Raw genomic sequence first — 22,455 nt, 5'->3', positions numbered from 1 at the left:
CACATCTCCCTCACCACTAACACCACAATCTCCCTAACCTGTTGCTTTGGTGTCACACTTGGCTCTGCTTTACTCCTCACATTCAGTCCTTCAATTCTGTCATCTCTACCGTCACAATATTGCTAGAATGAGCACGTTTTGTACCCAGTGTATGCAACCAAAACACTTATCCATTCTCTCATCAGATCCCTCGTCTCCAGCAACATTCCCATACCTTGCAAACCCGTCGTCCATGCGTTCCAGCTTCAATCCATAGTGAATGCTGCAAGAATTATTTTCTTCTGTCGCTGCTTTCGATCCGCTGCACCACTTTGCAAATCCCTACACATATGATCCTGTATCCTATTTAAAATACTTTCCATCTCCTAAAAGTACTTCAACACCACCCCTTCTTACATCTCAAACCTTACCTCTGTCCTGCACCTCTCCTCTGACAACCCCTCTTATACACGTTTCCAAGTCTTCTCTTGTACTTCTACCTACCTATTGACTTTCCCACCACACCTAATCCTGCCTCAAATCTTTAAACACACTATAAAAACCCATTACTAAATCTGACCCTACTCCCACCTATCCTGCTCATGCTGGTACACAGGCCCGGCGCTCCCATTAGGCAAGGTTAGGCAATTGCCTAGGGCGCCAGGCTCTGCAGGGTGCCTCGAAATTAAAAAAAAACGGAAATCCACGGGGAGGAGAGGAGGGAAGGGGCTATTGAATATTACCTGCATGAAGCTGCTCCTCTCTGCTCTGTCTTCTCCCCTCCGCTCACTGACAGTGCCAGGCCGTGATGATGTCATCATCACGGCCCGACAGTGTCTGTGAGTGGAGGGGAGAAGACAGAGCAGAGAGGAGCAGCTTCATGCAGGTAAGTTAAAGAAAGGGGGGAGGGAAGCGCAGCGGCGATTTTCACACTGTGCCTAGGGCGCCAAGGACCCTAGCACCGGCGCTGCTGGTACACCCTCACACCTACCCTACTCCCACCTATCCTGCTCACGCTGGTACACCCTCACACCTACCCTACTCCCACCTATCCTGCTCACGCTGGTACACCCTCACACCTACCCTACTCCCACCTATCTTACTTCCGCTGGTACACCCTCACACCTACCCTACTCCCACCTATCCTGCTCACGCTGGTACACCCTCACACCTACCCTACTCCCACCTATCCTGCTCACGCTGGTACACCCTCACACCTACCCTACTCCAACCTATCCTGCTCACGCTGGTACACCCTCACACCTACCCTACTCCCACCTATCCTGCTCACGCTGGTACACCCTCACACTTGCTCCCACTCTGAGCCACACTCACCCTTTGTCTCCACTGTGCTTTTTATCAGTAGATTGTCAGCTTTTTTTTTTTGTGAGCAGGGCCTTCTGTATCCTTTGCTTTCATGTCTGCATTTATTTTGTCTACCTTGTATGACTTCGTTATCCACTGTGATGTCTCACCGATCAGAGCACCAACAGCGGTGATCTGTGATCTTCTGACCTATTTACCAAAACGCCCAATAGTGACCCAACCAATCAATATCTGTATTATTATTGGCCATCATGGTGGTTTTTGGGCCGCATGCTGCAGTATCAGGGAGCATGTGGATGTGGATATGAGAGTATTGTATACTGCGGTACCACGGAGTACTAGCGTGAGATCAGGGTACTGATGTTTGCACAGTCATGTGCTAATACTTTGCCTTCCAGCATCTTACATTTTAATTTCATCACAAATCTTAGTTATTTGTCTACAAGGTTATTTATTGTGCAAATTTGCACCTGTCTTAGGTGTAAGGACTTCGAGTTACCATACACACGTTTCTGTTCCTGCAGGCGCAGTGGAGAACGTGTTTTATTAGCAGCAGAGGCGTGTAGGGTAATTCTCTGCAGTTTTTGCTGCCTCCGTTTTGCAGCTGCATGCTACATCAACACTCATTTACTGTAACTAGTTATCCCCAACTACACACCAAATATCACACGAAGCATTTCCAGGCAGTGCAGTGATATCTCTCACTTTGTCCTCTAGAGGTCGCCACAGTTACCTAAATGTCCATTACAATGTCTTGTTGTGAGTGACCCAATGTTTTGGAAGTTGGAACCATCTTCAGATCAGCTGCTACAAGAGCTTAGTATGGCTCAATATTCAATGGGTATTTGTTTTTCTTCCGTTTGGTTTTAGCAGATGGGGTGGGAATCTCCAGGGACTCCAGCCTGAATGGACGAGGTAAAGGCACATCCATAGGTTGCAGCGGGGACACAGAGTTCAGACTTGTACTTAGGATGGAAGGAGGGGTGCTGAGTGGAGCACTGTATGCTGGGGAACTGCTGTGCAGAGCTGCAGAGAGGAGTAAAACAAATCAGACTTCAGCTTAGTGTTCTCAATATCGTGCATGGACCAATCACATTAGACTTCATTGGTCAAAATAGAAGTGAAAAAACACTTTCTAGACAATAAAACTAAAATAATCAATATTACAAATTACAGAAATGTTACATTAATTGGGTCTCTTGCTCAACAGAACAAAGTTGACAGCTTTCTGCAACAACTACAGATTTCTACTATAGAAAGTTTGACTTTGTTTTGTGAGACTATAAAATAATTAATAGCCTACAAGGCAATAGTGCATAATAACAGCTAACAACACAATCCTCTATGCTTAATTCACCATAGACCCAATGTAAAGAGACATTAACATGAAACCTATTTTAGAAGCTTTTGTTGTTAAATAAAAACACAGGTACTCCCATGTCTGACAATCACTGTATGGAAACGACAAGCTACTTGTATTGTGGTCACATGATAAAGGAGACCAGGGGGTAAATGTATCAAAGTACGAGTTTGCAAGCGTGTTTAAATCGCGGAAAATCGCGGGTGTTTACCCGCGATTTTTTTTTTTAAAAAAAAAGGGAATGTATCAAGCTGCGATTTTGACACTCATGTTCAAAATCGCTGGTCATCTCTGGCGATTTTGAACGTTGTAAACACTCCCGAGTTTAGCTAACTCTCCTGTGTTTGGCAAACTCTCCTGTGTTGTAACAGTGAGTTGTCAACACATCACTGTTACAATGGCCCTGCTAAAAAGTTAAAGATTAGATAAAAGTAAAAAAAAAAAAAACCCGTGGGGCCCCCCCGCTATTCATGCTTAACCCTAGTGCTGCCTGACTAGTGTTGGTCCCGTGAAAATCGTGGAAAAATTTTGCGTGGGGTCCCCCCGATTTTCACTTTACCAGCACTAGGCAAACCAGCCAGGGTTGGCGGCACTATAGCAGTGGGACGCGCGGCAGGGGTCCCCCTGCCATAATGACTAACCAACCCTAGACTGTTCAGCGCTGGGCTGGATTCCTTAGGGAGTGGGGTCCGCCGAAAAAAGCGAGCGGGCCCTTCCCCTAGAAAGAACCAGCCCAGTGCCGATAGCACTAGGGCTCTTCCTACGACCCCTGGGCTGTGGGTAGTAGGGTAATACGGCGGTAAAGGGTTAAAAAAAATAAACTGACACCAATTTTGTTTGTGGAACTACAAGTCCCAGCCAGCCAGGTTGCCCTAAAAACTGTGGGTATGCTGTTGCTTGTATAACTACAAGCACCAGCATACCTACGGCAGCCAGGGCATGTTGCCACTTGGAGAACCACAAGTGCCAACATGCCCTGACATCCCTGGCTTGCTGGGCCCTGTAGTTCCACAAAGAAAAAAGTTAACAAAACCACAAGTCCCTTATAAAAACCACATATATTTATTAAAAATAAAAACCCCACAATAAATACAATACTCACCCTCTTTTTTACCACATCTATTTAATAAAAATAAAAAAAAACAAATACTTACCAATGATGTCTTCTCTCTTCTTACCAAGGTCCTGGCTTGCCCCAGTCCCTTAATATTTATACCTCCATCTTGACGGCTTGCCCCAGTCCCAGCCATTTTATACCTCCATAAACGATTGTTGAAAAACTGGAACACTTCGCCCAGAAGGGGCCCATATTTGTAAGTTCCCGAATCTTTGTGCTTGATTGAAGAAAAATAAAAAAAGTCTTCAGACGCCGCAAACACCTCCTACCTAGTAGGAGGTCCGTATCGCAATGATCTTACGTTGTTTGCGTAAGTTTAAAGTACTGTATTATGGGATTTTCCCACGCTAGTGGGCAAATCACCTATTACTGTATTTAGCGCTTACGCAATTAACGTAGCGCATTGCGCATGCGCTACGTTACTTGCGTAAGCTGTATTTGCTGTATTACAGCTTACGCAAGTAGCGCATGTGCTACGTTAATTGCGTAAGCGCTAAATACAGTAATAGGTGATTTGCCCACTAGCGTGGGAAAATCCCATAATACAGTACTTTGAACTTACGCAAACAACGTAAGATCATTGCGATACGGACCTCCTACTAGGTAGGAGGTGTTTGCGGCGTCTGAAGACTTTTTTTATTTTTCTTCAATCAAGCACAAAGATTCGGGAACTTACAAATATGGGCCCCTTCTGGGCGAAGTGTTCCAGTTTTTCAGCAATCGTTTATGGAGGTATAAAATGGCTGGGACTGGGGCAAGATGGAGGTATAAATATTAAGGGACTGGGGCAAGCCAGGACCTTGGTAAGAAGAAAGAAGACATCATTGGTAAGTATTTGTTTTTTTTTTATTTTTATTAAATAGATGTGGTAAAAAAGAGGGTGAGTATTGTATTTATTATGGGGTTTTTATTTTTAATAAATATATGTGGTTTTTATGAGGGACTTGTGGTTTTGTTAACTTTTTTCTTTGTGGAACTACAGGGCCCAGCAAGCCAGGGATGTCAGGGCATGTTGGCACTTGTGGTTCTCCAAGTGGCAACATGCCCTGGCTGCCGTGGGTATGCTGGTGCTTGTAGTTATACAAGCAACAGCATACCCACAGTTTTTAGGGCAACCTGGCTGGCTGGGACTTGTAGTTCCACAAACAAAATTAGTGTCAGTTTGTTTTTTTTAACCCTTTACCGCCGTATTACCCCACTACCCACAGCCCAGGGGTCGTAGGAAGAGCCCTAGTGCTATCGGCACTGGGCTGGTTCTTTCTAGGGGGGGGGCCCGCTCGTTTTTTTTCGGCGGACCCCACTCCCTAGGGAATCCAGCCCAGCGCTGAACAGTCTAGGGTTGGTTAGTCATTATGGCAGGGGGACCCCTGCCGCGCGTCCCACTGCTATAGTGCCGCCAACCCTGGCTGGTTTGCCTAGTGCTGGTAAAGTGAAAATCGGGGGGACCCCACGCAAAATTTTTCACCGATTTTCACGGGACCAACACTAGTCAGGCAGCACTAGGGTTAAGCATGAATAGCGGGGGGACCTAACACTTTTTTTTTTTTTTAACTTTTATCTATTCTTTAACTTTTTAACACTGCCAGGGCAGTGTAACAGTGATGTGTTGATACAACACGCTGCTATCAAGCAGCGTGTTGTATCTGGCGTGTTTAGAAGCAAACTCTCCTGAGTTTGCTAACTCGCAGCTTCATACATTGGAGACTTGTATAGCTGCAGTGGCAAACAGTGGTGAGTTTGATCTCTGGCGATTTTGCAAGTAGCGATTTTGACAGAAGCAGAACTCTGGCGATTTTGTATGAAAACTCAGCTTCATACATCGGCGAGTTTCAACTCTCCCGAGAAAATCGCTGGAGTTGCAAAATCGCACTTTGATACATTTACCCCCAGATATTTATCTTAGCTTCCTTGGGAGGAGGGCGTGGTTTAGCGGCTGGGCGTGGTTTAGCGGCTGGCCACGGGACTTCCAACCGCTCCCCAGTAAAATTTGATTTCTACACATTTTTGGGTGGTGAGAAAGATCACATATTGCTCAATAATATAACTAGTACGCATGTTGCTTCATCCAGCTACAGTTTATATGGGAAATTACATTTATAGCTGCAATTATACATCTAAGGCTAAAATGTAGAACATTAAATAACTACAGTCCTGGGGTCACTCTCACACCCAGATCAACATTAATTAGGCCTGAATGAGCAAAACTGTAATAAATAAGGAGATGTGGTAGAGATAGTAGTCAGGACACAATCTCACAAATGACAGCTAAAGTGTTTACACTGCAGGGGCAGGCTGGGCTGGGGGGAAACATCTGTCCCCCAGGCCGGTCCCATAGTGGGCTACCTTGGGCTGGGTCACTGGGCCACCTGATTTTTTATTTTTCATTTAAAATATGCTGCTGAGTTGAGTCTTGTCCCCGGGGCTAAAGTTTGCCAGGATCCCCCCCGCCCATGTTACACAGTGACAATAATGACAAAACGGACATCCCCATATACATTCAGAAGGCATTCCGTATTAATGTATCTGAAAGCCTGCATATTAATGAGCTGATAATGTCTGTGTGGGTGGTAGGGGGGAAGCAGATTCTGCCCGTTCATAGTGTGGGGAAGATCAGTGTGAACTCAGGACATCCACTGGGAGCAGGACGACGAGTTCTTGCTCATGTTATAACTTCCTGGGTGCAGCAGGGGTCATGGCCGCCGTCTTACAGCCTATTGACGCTATCACATGGGAGGCATGGCCCCTTGTGTCAATGAAGAGAATAAAAGGAACTATACAATTCATAAAAACGTGCTTCTAATAAGGAAAATGTGAAAAAAATATGGAAAGCAAAAAAAAAAAAAACCAACACACACCAGGGGGTAAATGTATTAATGTCCGGATTATTCAACTCCGGCGTGTTCAGCATCTTCGGCGATTAAATTTAAAGCAGCGCTGCATTGTAATGGGAAGTTTCTCTTTACAAGGCAGCACCGCTTTAAATTTAATCGCCGAAGACGCTGAACACGCCGGAATTGAAGAATCCGGACATTAATACATTTACCCCCAGGAGAGACACACAGTACATTTTATTATGTCCGACTAAAGTACACAAAACCTTCAACATAAATGCCATATTTGGTGTCCATATAAACATAAGATAGCATAAAATAATACCACAAAATGTATTCTGTGATGACACTAGTTGCACTGAAATAGTAAAGGGCAGAATGTTGTCTGCATGCGGTTTTGGTTGGTTTGCAGGTGCAGATGTGTTTATTTGTGGACTGTGAACAGTTTAAACTGTTATAGTTAGTATTTTATGCACTACATTGTGGCTGCTTACAATAGTTTCTGTGTTAGATTTATACAAAATATATAACCAAAAACTGCATTGTGGTGTACAGAATGATGGATACTAGTTCTGCCTTCTATAGGAATGGTTTGGGGGGTGGGTGAGGGCTTTAAGGACTTTTAGATTATACATGTTGTATTGATGTAAAAATGTAATAACTGGCTCAGACAGCTAAGGCATGAAAAGTCACTAACTGACAATGACACAGTGACAAGTGACCACGTCAAGCTTCAGTATACAAGATGAATCTACAGTATGCACTCACCTAGGCTCTTCATTGGATCAGCACTGAGAATCTGGCTGGCTCGCTTGGACTTGAAGTAATTGCTTGCAAGGTTTTCACTGTCTCTTTTGGTGAGCATTACTTTATACCGATCTTCACCCTAACAGTAGTAAAAGAATATGATCACACGTGTAACGTATCTGGTGACCAGGCCTCTGACCTGCACAGCTCTGTGTACATTACACATTGGCTACTTGTTTGTAGGTCCTATGAAGGATGCGATGACACAGTCCCATACTTGTATTCTTGTCTGTTCGGTGGGACTTGGCTGACAATACATGGCAGGACCATTATATTGGCATTGTAGTATCACTGACTATCATGGAGGCAGAGCAATTTATTGTGTGAGGTCCTGACATTAGCAGTAAAAGGCATTGTATATTGGCGCAGAGGTATAAAGGTGGTGTTGTATATTGGCGCAGAGGTATAAAGGTGGTGTTGTATATTGGCGCAGAGGTATAAAGGTGGTGTTGTATATTGGCGCAGAGGTATAAAGGTGGTGTTGTATATTGGCGCAGAGGTATAAAGGTGGTGTTGTATATTGGCGCAGAGGTATAAAGGTGGTGTTGTATATTGGCGCAGAGGTATAAAGGTGGTGTTGTATATTGGCGCAGAGGTATAAAGGTGGTGTTGTATATTGGCGCAGAGGTATAAAGGTGGTGTTGTATATTGGCGCAGAGGTATAAAGGTGGTGTTGTATATTGGCGCAGAGGTATAAAGGTGGTGTTGTATATTGGCGCAGAGGTATAAAGGTGGTGTTGTATATTGGCGCAGAGGTATAAAGGTGGTGTTGTATATTGGCGCAGAGGTATAAAGGTGGTGTTGTATATTGGCGCAGAGGTATAAAGGTGGTGTTGTATATTGGCGCAGAGGTATAAAGGTGGTGTTGTATATTGGCGCAGAGGTATAAAGGTGGTGTTGTATATTGGCGCAGAGGTATAAAGGTGGTGTTGTATATTGGCGCAGAGGTATAAAGGTGGTGTTGTATATTGGCGCAGAGGTATAAAGGTGGTGTTGCCCACACTTCTTCATTGTCTAAAGTGCACTAGAAAGATGGATGTTATAGGCAATGTCACTTTCTTCCTTTGCAGTTGGCTTTATTAAATGCCTCCCAATAGTTTTGCAAACAGGGAATTATGGGGACCCATCCTAAAGGACACGACCACCCGATCCACAGGATGAGAACGCATGTTGTACATACTTACACTTCTGGAGCCTCACAATATAATGCACAGATCACATAAATGTAATCTTGCAGACCACTTACATATAGATATATATATAGCCCACTATAGAACAAATATTATTATTTATATTATCGTTTATTTGTTAGGCGCCACAAGGTTTCCGCAGCGCCGTACATGGTACAAACAGTAGACTATACAGGGTAAGACAGTACAAAACAATAAACACAAAGTACCAGTACTTCAGAAACTCTAGGCAGGCAGATACAGTAGAGACGGAGCGGAAGAACAGGTATGGAGACAGGAGGGAAGATGGGCCCTGCTCATACGAGCTTATATCCTAAGGGAGGGTAAACAGAATCAGGTACATAAGGGAGCCAGTGAAGCAACCGGGAGAGAGAAAGGGGGCAGGGGAGAAACAGAAGAGGTGAGAGGTTAAGTGGATGGTTGGTAGGCCTTAAGGAACAGGTGAGTTTTAAGAGCCCGCTTGAAGGAGCACAGATTGGGTGAGAGACGAATGGAGCGAGGGAGGTCGTTCCAGTGAAGGGGGCAGCTCGGGAGAAGTCTTGGATTCTAGAGTGGGAAGAGGTGATCAGAGTGGAGGAGAGGCGGCGATCATTGGCCGAGCGCAGGGAGCGGGCGGGAGTGTGGATGGAGAGGAGGTTAGAGATATAGGGGGCAGTAGAGTGGGAGAGGGCCTTGTAAGTGGTGGTGAGGAGTTTGAAAAGGATTCTGTAGGGGAAGGGGAGCCAGTGTAAGGAAAGTCAGAGAGGGGAGGCAGAGGAGGAGCGGCGTGAGAGGAAGATGAGTCTCGCAGCCGCATTGAGTATAGAGCGGAGGGGGGCAAGACGGGAGCAGGGGAGGCCAGTAAGGAGGAGGTTACAGTAGTCGAGACGGGAGATGATGAGAGCATGGATGATAGTTTACAAATACAGACCACATAAAGCCCACCAGACAGATCACCACAGATCACATACCAGCTGGTGATCTCCATTCTCTGCTGGTGGAACCTTCTTTGCAGTCGCTGATGGAAGACCTGGTGCTACAATGGTGGGAAGAAAAACAGTTATGTGCCGAACACCAATCTTACAATAAAGTGCTGAGCAGAAACTGAACATCACTCGTGATGTACTTATTCCATTATCCATCCATTCATCATGTGTTAGTATAAGAGAATCACTCCCTTGTAGTGCTATAACTGTCCTGTGGTAACAATGTGCTCTAATATTGCGAGAATATAGGAGGGTCCGGCCGCTATGTGACCAGGCCCAGTGTCCGGAGGGATTAGCCGCTATGTGGCCAGGATCAGTAACCGGAGGGATCGTCTGCTACGTGGCCCCCTTTACAGATATATACTAGTTGGGAGGGTGCGTGGTTCTCACCAGTAGGGAGACTAGTTCTCTGCGTAACAAGTTCTGGGACCTTCCAGCTGCCGCTGTCCTCATCCCATAATGCCTCTCTCCTGATTCTGTCCAGGTTGCTGTAATTGCAGTCTCTCCTGATGAGGGGCTGGATCTGGTCAAGAATCTGCTGGAAGAGGAGGAGGTCTCTCTCTTGCCGGCGGATGGTGACCAGGTAGTCATCTCTATCCCGTTCAAATTCCGAATGTAGATCTTCAATTTCAATATCTGCGGCTTTCAGCTGTGCCAGAAAAGGTAAATCACAATAAATTAATATAACACAATATAAGATATACAAGGGGTACAAACCACATTATGTATGAGAAGAGGCTGCGATGTCTAGAACAACATTTCACAGCCAGTAAGAGGAAGGCAGACTCTTCAGGTTCTCCTTAGTAAGTTCTGTATTTCAGCTGAAAGGCAGCAGAATAGTAATGTTTTCCAGGTCATCCTACTATTACAATCTGGGGTAGAGTGTTGGTGTCTGGTGGGTATGTTACCTTCTTCTGCATCTTCTCTAGATGCTTGCTCTTGGCCTGGAGCTCCTCCTGGATGGACTCATAGACATTCAGCAGTATCCGGTCACCGCTGTCCTCATCTATGTTTTTCAGTGCGGCTATCAGCTCCTTCTTCCGCTCGTCCGCGTACTTCTTCCTGCGTTTCTGCTTCTCCTTCAGGTCCGTATTTTTAGCCTGTTCACCCCCAACCACCTGCTGCTCCAGAACCTGCAGCCTGAAACAGCGGAAATCCTGTTATTGGGGTATTTTATTACTATCAGCAGACGGCCACCCTCAGTGCGATATATGTGGAGCCCCCACCCTTGTTGTCCTCTGTCCAACGTATGTCATGTAATAATGTAACATAATGAGCTGCTTCTCCTGACCGGCTCTGTCTCAGTCACTTAGGAGCTGACTGGGGTAAGTATTAGTGCACTGCATACATCAGACAGCAGAAGGACAGTGTTGTGTACATGTTGTCAGTATTACCCCATAATTACAAGTTTATATGTGGGTTATGGATGTCCCCTGAGGGGGGGGGGGGGGAGTTCCCATTTGTGTATGTACAGTTTATGTGTACGTATGTGTGTATATGTAGTACATATATGTATACCAGTGTAATATATATATATTATAGTGTGTGTGTGTTGGGTACAGAGATGATGATGAGAACGGCTGGCACTGACCTGGCCAGTACTTGCTGGGGGCTGACGGACGACGTGGCCTCCTCTGGTGGGATCAGTGCGGTGGAGGCAGTCTCCACCCTGGTTACACTGCTGAGATGTACGGACACCTGGGACTGGGCTGCTTCTGACTAGTGAGGAGAATGTAGAATTGTTCTGATTACATCTGCAGGTGGTATAAGGTGTGACTATAGGAGGCTGTGTGCTGGTAGAGCCTCAGTATTATATACACATAGGAGACAACTACCTGGATGGCTGCCCCTTCAGCTGAGGTACCCGGCCTTGTACCTAAACCATTCATATTGGTACCTGCAGGCAAAGCAGATCACAGTCATTCCACATGTTGTGTAACATATGAGCGGTAACAGTGTATACAATGTAACAAGAAAGGGGAGATCATCCATAGAAATGACCTTTCTGGACATGCTGTGTATACGGCTTGTAGTATATGACTAATTACTGATATTGTAAATCTATATTCACCAGTACAGACATTTATATTAACATCACAAGTATGTGTATTGTCTCTAGTGCGGTCACACGTATTCACAGCGGGTTATATATAACACAGATCATTGACTCCTACATGTGCTGCGTTATCTCATAATCATGGAAGAAATCACAGCATGCTCCAGATTACATGAGAATAGACGTCCATTAATCCACGTTATGTGAAGATATATTAGTGACACGGTCACCTGATCTCTTCCTCAGATCCTCCTCCATGTTGGCCAGCTGTTGGTCATAGGAGCTGCGCAGGTGGCTGATGTCGTCCTCCAGTCGCGCTCTGGACTTCTGCTCAGCCTCATATTCCGCCTTCAGCCGAGCGAACCTTTCCTCATACTCCTGTGGACCAGGGCAGGTCAGTGTATATCCATCCAATACATGTACAGTAAAGAACCCTCTTCCCAGCTAGAGATTAAATTTCTTATCTTAAATAGTATATTCTGTATGGGCCATTAATATATTTATAGACAGTTATTGTATCCCTGATTAATCTTCTCCTGTATAACCAGATCTCACATCCACCTTATTCAGCTGCTACTCTCAGCAAGTGCTGTACAACAGAGATAATGATACTTCTCTCTCTCTATTCCCCAGAATGGAAATGCAAATTTTACACAAAAAAAAACACACTTGCGTCCAACTCTAATGAGCCCCTCTGCCGCCTCACTGTCGCTCATGACAAAATCCTTATTTTCATTTCTTCAGGAGAACGTACTTTTTTCTTTTTTACTCAATAGATATTATTGAGAATTTTTTCAATACATTTTGAATGAAAAATAAATATTAAAGGGGAATAAAAAAAGGGGAGGGACAGATGGAAAACAACAAGGGGAAGGAGAGGGCGTGGTCACAATATACTGTTCTATGTAAGTAAGATGTCTCATGAACACAAGCCCTGCTGAGTTACGTAGGGGCTACGTGTATCTATATATCTGTGCACATGTAATATCACCATCCACTATGTAGATTGTAATAGCTCACAATCAGGGCCATGGTTTGTATAAGGTATACATTTTACACTTTGTTTTTGCAGCATTGCCTAAATGCTGGTGTGTGATAAATACAGATTCCCACGATGGCGAGCAGGCCCTCTTACCTCTCTGTCTGTATTACCCAGTATTGTTATATTACTGCGTTTCTTCCCAATTGTAAATCATTGCAGGATTTGCTGGCGCTAGATAAATAAATGATGATTACAGTAATAATAAACACACCTAGATTAGAGTCTGTAGGACAGGACAGGAGCTGTAACTCTGTTCCAATAAGTGCAGGGGGTTATTTACCAACATTACACAGAGGTGACAATTTGTACCAAAACCACAATAACCCATCTGTAATTATCTTCTGTCTTGTGCAAGTATCGGATTGATGGAGTCTAGAACAAATGTGCACCTTTGAGTAATGTTAGCACATTATAGAGTTACTCAAGCTTCTCCCTAACTATCACTATTTCCTGTGTCAGTCAGTGAGGTAACTTGGTCATTAATCACGACCTGTGGAGGATACTCCAGTCTGTGTGAAAGTTGCATTTACCTGTCGGATCAGCTGTTTCTCAGCTTCCACGTCAATGTCATGTCTGTTCCTGTCTAGTTGTACTGGCCGGACCGACAACCTCTCAAATGCTGAAACAAGAGGGACACGTCATGACAATTATTCTTTTACATTTTCTGTAAGATTCACTATGAAATCAGTGACCCAATCTGGTCTAGCGATACAGGTAGTCGTCAGATTAGTGCTGAGCTCCTTATTGCCAGTCAACCAGTAAAACCAGTGCCCTGCGATGACGTACCTGGAAGTTCCTTTATGTCGGACTGCTCGGTGAGCATGGTCTTTAGTTTCCTGATCTCCTCCTGGTACTCTCTCAGCAGTGCATCCTTGGGGTCTTCATTGATGCGTGGTTTATTCTTGATGTTTTTGGCTCTGTTCGCATAGCGCAGGGTGCTGAGGGTCTCGTCGTAGTTGTTGTCAGCGGGGGATAAACAGGCCACCATCAGGGTCTTTGTGTTCCCACCCAGCGAGTCCTGGAGCAGGCGGGTCAGCTTGGAGTCCCTGTAAGGAATATGCTTGGACTTCCCGTCGACTAGCGCTGAGATAACGTTGCCCAAGGCGGAGAGAGACAAGTTTATTTTGGTTGCTTCTTTAAGCCGCTCTCCGGTGGCGCCGGTTTTAGACTGTCTCTCGCTGCCTGCGAGATCTACAAGATTGAGCTTCCCAGCTCGTAGATGATCTTCCCCGTTCTCATCTGCCGAGAGACAAGTCATACGTAATGTAGAAGTATGTTAACCTCTCCGCCTATCACATACCTGGTTCACTTACCTGTCGTACAAATCTCTATGTTGATTATAAATATGGAGTGTGAACGAGAGGAGTCTTTATTCATCAGCGTGTAACCTACAGAGCGATTTCTCCAACCCGTGTCCATGATCTTCTCGCACTCAGCCACACTGTGCACGGTGTGTAGTGACAGGGCTTTCACATGTACGCCCTTATCCGGGTGCTCCTTCAGCTGAGAACACAGAGGATTAGTCTGTAATAAGGTATCTCCACCAGCAGCAGATTACACACAATCCTAGAAATATAGATGGCAGAGAGGACCCTACAGCTCCATCTAGTCTGTCCTTGTTCAGCAGGGGGGGGGGGGGGGGGTTCTTATTATTTTCTATCCAGGTTTTATAAAAGGTAATATATTTGTCCCATGGCTGCACATTACATCAGCCCTGTCACCCACCTACTCACAATCTGACATACAAAACAGTTACAACTTTGTGAAACCAGTAACTGATTTACAAACGGATACGGTTACACCAAGGATGGGTTATTTTAGGGATTTATTTATCTGTGAACTTGGAGAACAAGTGTCCTGGCTCTGTGTCCAGCAGCGAGTAAACACACCAGTCAATCAGCTGCTCCGAGACGCCGGATAACCACAAGGTGACCCGAGACTGCCAGGGACACACCGACTGCCGTCTGCACAATCACTCACCAAATACTAGAAGGTTCTGGGCTCTGATGACAATCCGGCTCCTAAATCAAGTGCTTGTAGAACACAAAGCGCCAGTCTTCTCCATGACCAGAAGACGCTAATAAGCCCGTTACTGCTACTGCTACCATTTTCACTGCTACTCATTCCATTGTTCACTGTTTTCCTCATGCCCTTCTGCCTTGTTTTCTTTGCCACACCTTTCTCCCTTCCACTCTTAAGCCTCATTACTGACTGTTTTGTCTCCACCATCTACTGTAATTCACTCCATTATTTTGTCTCCATTATTCCCTGTTATTCACTCCATTGTTCACTGTTTCACTCTCTCGCTCCTCTCTGCCCTCTCCCTTCCGCATCTCTCCCTCCTCTCACTATGCCCCCCTGTCCACGCGCCATTCCCATCCTCTCCCGGGGCTACACCTCACCCTCTTGCCCCCGCTCTCCCCAGCACTCTGCCCACCCTGCCAACCTCATCCCTATCTCTCCTCTTCCCTCCTTCCCCTTCTCCTGTGGAATGCCAGATCCGTCCGCAACAAACTCACCGCCATCCACGATCTCTTCTTGTCCAACTCTTTTAACCTTCTTGCCATTGCGGAAACCTGGCTCTCCGACTCTGACACTGCCTCCCCAGCCGCCCTCTCCTTCACCCACTCCGCCAGACTCGGAGCCCGTCCAGGTGGTGGTGTGGGCTTCCTCCTCTCCCCCGCCTGTTCTTTTCATGTCATCCCCCCTGAACCCTCCCTTTCCTTCTCCTCTTTTGAAGCACACTCTATCCGTCTCTTCAACCCCATCCACCTCCGTGTCACTGTCATCTACCACCCCCCTGGTCCCACCTCCCTCTTCATCGACAACTTCGCCGCCTGGCTTCCTCACCACCTCTCCTCTGACCTCCCCTCCATCATCCTCGGCAACTTTAACTTCCCTATCGACAACCCCACTGACCCTGCGTCCATTAAACTGCTCACCCTCTCCTCCTCCCTTGGCCTCATACAATGGACCTCCTCCTCTACCCACCCCACTGCCTTGGTCACTCCCTCGACCTAGTCTTCTCCTACCTCTGTAATCTCTCGGACTTCTCCATCTCTCCCTTTCCTCTATCCGACCACCACCTTCTCTCTTTCTCTCTCTCTTCCTCTCCCCTCCCCACGCCCACTCCTGCTCACTCCAGGCGCAACCTTGACGCCCTCGATCCTGCTACTCTGTCCTCTACTTTCGACACTCTCCTTTCTCCCCTCTCCTCCCAGGCCTGCCCCAACCTGGCGGTCTCCTTCTACAACCACACCCTCACCTCTTGATGCCATCACCCCGGCCCACTCTGTCAAACCCCGTTGCTCCAAACCCCAACCTTAGCACTCCAAATTCGCCCGCTTCCTCCAAAAATGCTCCTGTACAGCTGAACGACACTGGAGAAAATCCCGCTCCCTGGCTGATTTTCTCCACTTCAAGTTCATCCTCTCTTCCTATAGCTCCGCACTCTCTCTCGCCAAACAATCTTTCTTTAAATCCCTTATCTCATCCCAGTCCACCAACCCCCGCCGCCTCTTCGCCACCTTCAACACCCTCCTGTCCCCCCCCTCCCCTCCCCTCCCCTCCCCTCCCCTCCTCTCCTCTCCCCCCCTCCCTGACCGCCACTGACTTTGCCTCCTTCTTCTCCTCTAAAATCGAGGCCATCCGTCTCGAAATCTCCTCCTCCCCTTCCCCAGCCCACCCTCCCTCCCTCCCTCTCCCTCTAGCCACCACTCCCTCTTCTTCTTTCGCCCCACTACAGGAGAAGAAGTCCACTCTCTCATTTCATTCTCTCCTCCGTCTTCCTGTCCCCTGGACCCTATCCCCTCCCACCTCCTTCGCTCCCTTTCCCCCGCCACCTGCTCCCACCTCGCCCACCTCTTCAACATCTCCCTCTCCACCGGCATCTTCCCCTCCTCCTTCAAACACGCTCTTGTATCCCCCATTCTTAAGAAACCTAATCTCGACCCCACCTCTCTCTCCAACTATCTCCCCATCTCTCTTCTCCCCTTTGCCTCCAAAATACTTGAGAGGCTCGTCTGCAGCCGCCTCTCCACCTACCTCTCTGATCACTCCCTCCTCGATCCTCTCCAATCTGGCTTCCGCCCCCTCCACTCCACTGAAACTGCCCTGGCCATAGTCACCAACGATCTCCTCTCTGCCAAAGCTAGGGGCCACTTCTCCCTTCTCATTCTCTTGGATCTCTCAGCGGCCTTCGACACCGTTGACCACCCGCTCTTGCTCTACACCCTTCAATCCTTTGGCCTCTCCGGCTCTGCCCTTTCCTGGCTCACCTCTTACCTTGCTGACCGTACCTTCTCCGTCACCACCTCTCCCCCCCCCCTCCTGCCTTCCAGTAGGGGTCCCCCAAGGCTCTGTTCTCGGACCCCTACTGTTCTCTCTTTACACCTCTTCCCTGGGTGAACTCATCAGCTCCTTTGGTCTCAAGTACCACCTTTATGCAGATGACACCCAACTCTACCTTTTCTCTCCTGATCTCTCTCCCTCCCTCCTCTCCAGGGTGTCCGTCTGCCTCTCCGCCATCTCCTCCTGGATGTCCTCTAGATTCCTCAAACTTAATTTCACTAAAACCGAACTTATTGTCTTTCCCCCCACTCACTCCCCCTCCCCTTCCGACCTTTCTATCACCGCTCTCAACTCCTCTATTTCCCCTGTCTCTCAACTTCGCTGCATCGGCGTCACCCTGGACTCCTCTCTTTCCTTTGCCCCTCATATCCTCTCTCTTGCTAAGTCTTGCAGCTTCCAGCTGCGCAACATCGCACACATTCGGCCCTTCCTCTCCCAAGATGCCACTAAAGCTCTTGTCCACTCGCTTATTATCTCCCGCTTGGACTACTGTAACCTCCTCCTTACTGGCCTCCCCTGCTCTCATCTCGCTCCCCTTCGCTCCGTACTCAATGCTGCCGCTCGGCTCATTTTCCTTTCTCGCCGCTCCTCTTCTGTCTCCCCCCTCTACCAATCCCTCCACTGGCTCCCCATCCCCTACAGAATCGTGTTCAAGCTCCTCACTCTTACTTTCAAGGCCCACTCCAACTCCACTGCTCCCTACATCTCCAACCTAATCTCCATTCACGCTCCATCCCCCCCTCTGCGTTCGGCTAACGACCGCCGCCTCTCTTCCCTCCTGATTACCTCCTCCCATGCTCGCATCCAAGACTTCTCCCGCGCTGCCCCCCTCCACTGGAACCAGCTCCCCCGCTCCATCAAAACTTCCCCCAACTTGTCCAGCTTCAAACGGGCCTTAAAAACCCACCTCTTCCTTAAAGCCCTCCAGTCCTCCACCTAATTGACCTAGTTGACCTAATTGACCTCCTCCCAGTCTCCCCTACCCCCTCCCACTTCTGTCCCCCTCTTACCTCCCTCCTTTTCATTCTCCTCTCCCCCCCTCTCCGTCTCTGCCTCCGTTCTCCCCATTCCCTCCTCCCACCATTGCGTCTCTGTCTGTCCTACCCTCCCCTTAGATTGTACGCTCCTTCGAGCAGGGCCTCCTCTCCTTATGTTCTCCACCACCTTAACTCTGCTCTCCAGCTCCTTGTCTCTTCCGTGAGGTCCTCCTGCCCTTCTACCCCCCTCTCTACCCCGCTGGGGGCTCTCACCTCTCATCTAGCTGTACATTGAGCTTCTGAGTTACTGTGCTTTTTGTTAACTGTACCGTGCTGTCTCACCCTGTATCGTGTTTCTGTCTGTCCCTGTACGGCGCTACGGATACCTAGTGGCGCCCTATAAATAAAAATTAATAATAATAATAAAATAATAGATACAACTTACTATGGGCTAAGTCCTGGAGGCCACATGAAACGGGTCTAGGGCTCTTATTATCTCCATAACAACATATAAACATTGTCATTCTAACGATGGACTTTAAGTTAATGGCTGGATTCTATCAATAATTACTGGTTTATTATTTAGTAGCGAGCGGCCTATCTCTATATCCCCGTGTGTCAGACCTGACATCTCCAATACTTTGTATGAACGGATGTTATTATCACACATCCCTTAGTGTCTTATACACCGCACACATGTACAATACGTACAACACGAGTCCTGTCTGGGTACAATAAGATTCCAGCATCTGTTATGTAATGCAGTGTAATTGTACTGCTACTTTATAGCCATGGGGCTTATTACTACATATTGTGTGTAATATGTTGGTGCTGTTTAATACAGAATAATACTTTGCTATTACTGTGTGTGATATCTCAGCTTAGCACAAGTAATATGACAGACTGCTCTTAATGCTAATAGATGCAATATACAAGGTCTAATCCAGAAGTAGACAACCTCTGGCTGGCGTGCTGGGACTTGTAGTTCCCCAGCAGCTGGGGACAAACAGAACTCCTGGTAGTTGTAGCCTCGGCCTCCAGCCCTTGTTGCTATAGGGACCGTTGTACATTTTTCTCCTCTTAGGAGTCGGCGGTTGTTGTGGAAACAGAGAGAATAAAACAACTCCTGACCGTTCCTCCTGCCTGGGGGAAACCTGATCCAGGGTCAGATGGTCACCTCAGCCTCTGTACAGCAATCCTGTATTACCTTCTAATATGTACAATGTGACATCCACATGATTACTCCAGTTATTTAGTACTATAATGTGTGGACAGATTTAGAGTCGGGACGGGGCGTGTCTTAGCTCAACTCTAAATCGCAGTGTAAAAATAAAGTTGCCCAGTGTGTGTTACATGGAAGAACAGCCAGGATATCCCCTGCATGCAGATAAGTAAATGCAATTGCCCCCGATTACATAGCTACATGATCTGTCCATTTATGTAGAACATGCTAAGGCGCATCCACTATTTATTTCATTTCTTTTTCTGCCAGGCGGTATGTCTGCGCAGATGACTGATAGCGAACCGTCCATGACATGTTGGCACAAATACATTCACGTCTTAAATAAATCTGGAAACAAAGTGACTGTCATCACACATACAGACTGCACCCAGATAGTGGGATCCCACTGACAGCCCCCTATCAAATCAGGACATCACATTATAAAATCAGATATAGCTTATCTGACGCCTCTTCCCTAGTTAGAACATGACTCCAGACAATTACCTCAAGCTTCTGCTTGGTGTCCTCTCCCAGTAGATCCCGGATCTCCTCATTGTAGATCTCTAGATAGGATGCTCGAACCAAAAACTTGGTATTCTCTGCGCACTGCAGCGGGGGGAATAGAGAATTAGAAGCTTTCACCATAAAGCAGCCTCACAGCTGTGCTGGGTGATAGCACCTCGGACTTCACCTGAATGTTCTCAAAGATATGTTCAAATGCCCGGGGGATGATGCCCCTCTGTGCAGGCGGATCTGAGATGCCCTGCATGCTGAACGACTTCCCACTGCCAGTCTGGCCGTATGCAAAGATGGTTCCATTGTAGCCCTCCGTCACACCCTGTAATGACATGCATGTCCTTATGAACGCCTGAATATATATACACCTTTCTGGAGCTCAGTCCTAGACTTCTATACAGGAGAAAAAGACACGTTTACTGTAACTATAACAGAGAGTCTGGAATACCCTGAAACTCAGTCCTTCACAGAACCACCAATACCACGTAGTGTTATAATATACAAAATACAGTGTGGAGACTATTAAATGTCTGCTAGCACCTTATCCATACATGGCTACAGGTCAGGAAGGAGGGACAGTGACATTTGGGTCCAGCAGATGACGTTGGGAGGTGTACCAGCCACATGCAGCAGTGCTGGGTGAGGAACCAATCTATAAATCCTGGTAATAGCTGCGTAATTGGGATCTACCAATATGCTGCCCTGCCCACCTGCAACAGTGTACAGTGTTATGCTCTGAATGATTGACACATAGCACAGCCAATCACAGGAAGGGGAAACAAGCTTTACTAGTAATACCTGCAGGACTCTTGTATTCACACCTGGGGGAGCTGTGGTTGGTGAATGGTGGAGGAAGAGGTGGGGTGTTATGATGCACAACGTGCTAATGGAGGCTGTGTATGTAGGGTATACAGGTAAACCACAATAAGCCGCATTGTGTGATGAGGCAGCACCTTCCTTGGTGTCACTATAGATCCATCTATTTCTGGACCGTTGTTACTGTGGAATTCTTCCCTTTATAGTTTAGTTTTTGGCTATGTGCTCCATCAGTTCCTCTTTGCCTTATACGTCTATTCCATATCCTCCTCTCCTATCTACATATCTCTTATCTGTTCTGCAATGAATCCCCCCCTGCCCCTCACACATTACATTGGCTCAGGACAGATCACACCTGAATCTCAGATAGAACTAGGAAAGGACTGAATCGCTCTGAGCACCATTTATAGTTAGGAGTAAATCCAGCTGGAATGTGCACGTTGGCAAAATCATGTTGAGATGCAGGGGAGTAAATGTATAATATGCAGACAGATTTAGAACTAGCAGGGGGCGTGTCCTAGCTCAGCTCTAAATCGCAATAAAAACAAAGCTGCCTGGTAGTGTTTCCCTGCTTGCAAAAGAAATTGTATTTGCACCTATAGCATCGCACCATGGTTTGTGCCAGTGTACCCTGTAGCTGGAGTTTATTCTAACTCTAGATGAGGCCCTATGTTGGCTGGACATTCACTCAGAGTCAAGGGAACAGTGTCTCTTTCATATTAACCACCATTACTCTGCATGTGGCCCATAGGGTACATAACATAGGGTAAGCACCATAGGGTACGCACCATAGCGCACATACCATAGCGTACGCATCATAGGGTACGCACCATAGCGCACATACCATAGTGTACGCACCATAGCGCACGTACCATAGTGTACGCACCATAGCGCACGTACCATAGTGTACGCACCATCGCGCACGTACCATAGTGTACGGACCATGGGGTACATACGAGAGAGTACATACGAGAGAGTACATACTATGGAACCTTTTCTCAAGGAGAGGTGGCCCAGCATCAAAAGTTATCAGGGGACCCATAATTCTCATGTCTTACATGTGAGGGGCCCAGTTGCTATCCCTGAATAAAGACCAGTTATTCCTTGTGCTGGCTGATACCACTGACCTGAAGAACATAATATTTTTTAATAATGTACCTCTGATCTATGAATGGCACCTGGTTATAACCCTACACCAGTGTTTATATCATGGTGAGTACACAACCCAGAGGATTCCTGCAGTAATTGCAGATTACAGGACACATTATAGATATGGGATATATCTGTTAATACCACTTACCTCAACCAGCAGGTAGGCGATTTCATTATAGATCTGCTCAGTACAGTGGTCCACAAAGTACGCCCCATCAAAGGTGAACTGTTTTGGGGTCTCTTCCGCTCCTTCAGGCTTCCTGATGAAACACTGTCCCCGGCTGCTGTCAATGGTTACCACCGTCTGACAGTTCAGATCTTTCTCCCGGTCATTCATGGGGCGGCATCGTACCACCACTTTCACACTCTCCGAGGCCATTGTCCAGGTGGATGCGCAGAGTGCCAAGGGGTCACCTACCTGACTGTAATACTAGAATACGCGTAATATTCTGTGCACTGTGCCCAGGCTTATGGCTGGCACATTACTATGTACAGAAGGGGTTATGCTGGGCTGGCAGCGGCTCCATCTCCCAGAATATGGCAGTCCTTCCTTTATAGTGCTCGTAGCCCACCTAGTGCCAGGGTCTGACTATACCTTCAAATATCACTGTGTGCCCCCCAGTATCACTGTGCCACCCATTAACAGACTGTGTGGTGGTCTATACCCCCCAGTATCACTGTGTGTCCCCCCCCAGTAACAGACTGTGTGGTGGTCTATACCCCCCAGTATCACTGTGTGTCCCCCCCCA

At 47.0% G+C, this 22,455-nt stretch overlaps 1 protein-coding gene and 1 long non-coding RNA gene across 2 annotated transcripts; one reads left to right on the top strand and one right to left on the bottom strand.

Moving 5' to 3' along the window:
* Positions 1 to 1,814: 1,814 nt before the first annotated feature.
* Positions 1,815 to 22,455, bottom strand: KIF17 (kinesin family member 17). The gene is made up of 14 exons (XM_075190963.1): positions 21,855 to 22,455; positions 19,914 to 20,060; positions 19,727 to 19,828; positions 13,987 to 14,176; positions 13,460 to 13,912; positions 13,204 to 13,292; positions 11,862 to 12,009; positions 11,411 to 11,472; positions 11,167 to 11,294; positions 10,484 to 10,715; positions 9,966 to 10,224; positions 9,561 to 9,625; positions 7,382 to 7,499; positions 1,815 to 2,331 (listed from the first exon to the last, which is right to left on the bottom strand). Exons 1-14 carry the CDS (start codon positions 22,083 to 22,085, stop codon positions 2,123 to 2,125), a joined length of 2,433 nt encoding a protein of 810 aa, XP_075047064.1. The 5' UTR covers positions 22,086 to 22,455; the 3' UTR covers positions 1,815 to 2,122.
* LOC142107507 (uncharacterized) lies at positions 11,866 to 12,879 on the top strand. The gene is made up of 2 exons (XR_012679967.1): positions 11,866 to 12,025; positions 12,265 to 12,879. It is a non-coding gene; the product is annotated as an uncharacterized LOC142107507 (long non-coding RNA).

The sequence above is a fragment of the Mixophyes fleayi genome, chromosome 11 (assembly GCF_038048845.1).
Source record: "Mixophyes fleayi isolate aMixFle1 chromosome 11, aMixFle1.hap1, whole genome shotgun sequence".
In the NCBI taxonomy this organism is placed as follows: domain Eukaryota; kingdom Metazoa; phylum Chordata; class Amphibia; order Anura; family Limnodynastidae; genus Mixophyes; species Mixophyes fleayi.
This window is presented reverse-complemented; position numbering and strand designations above follow the sequence as displayed.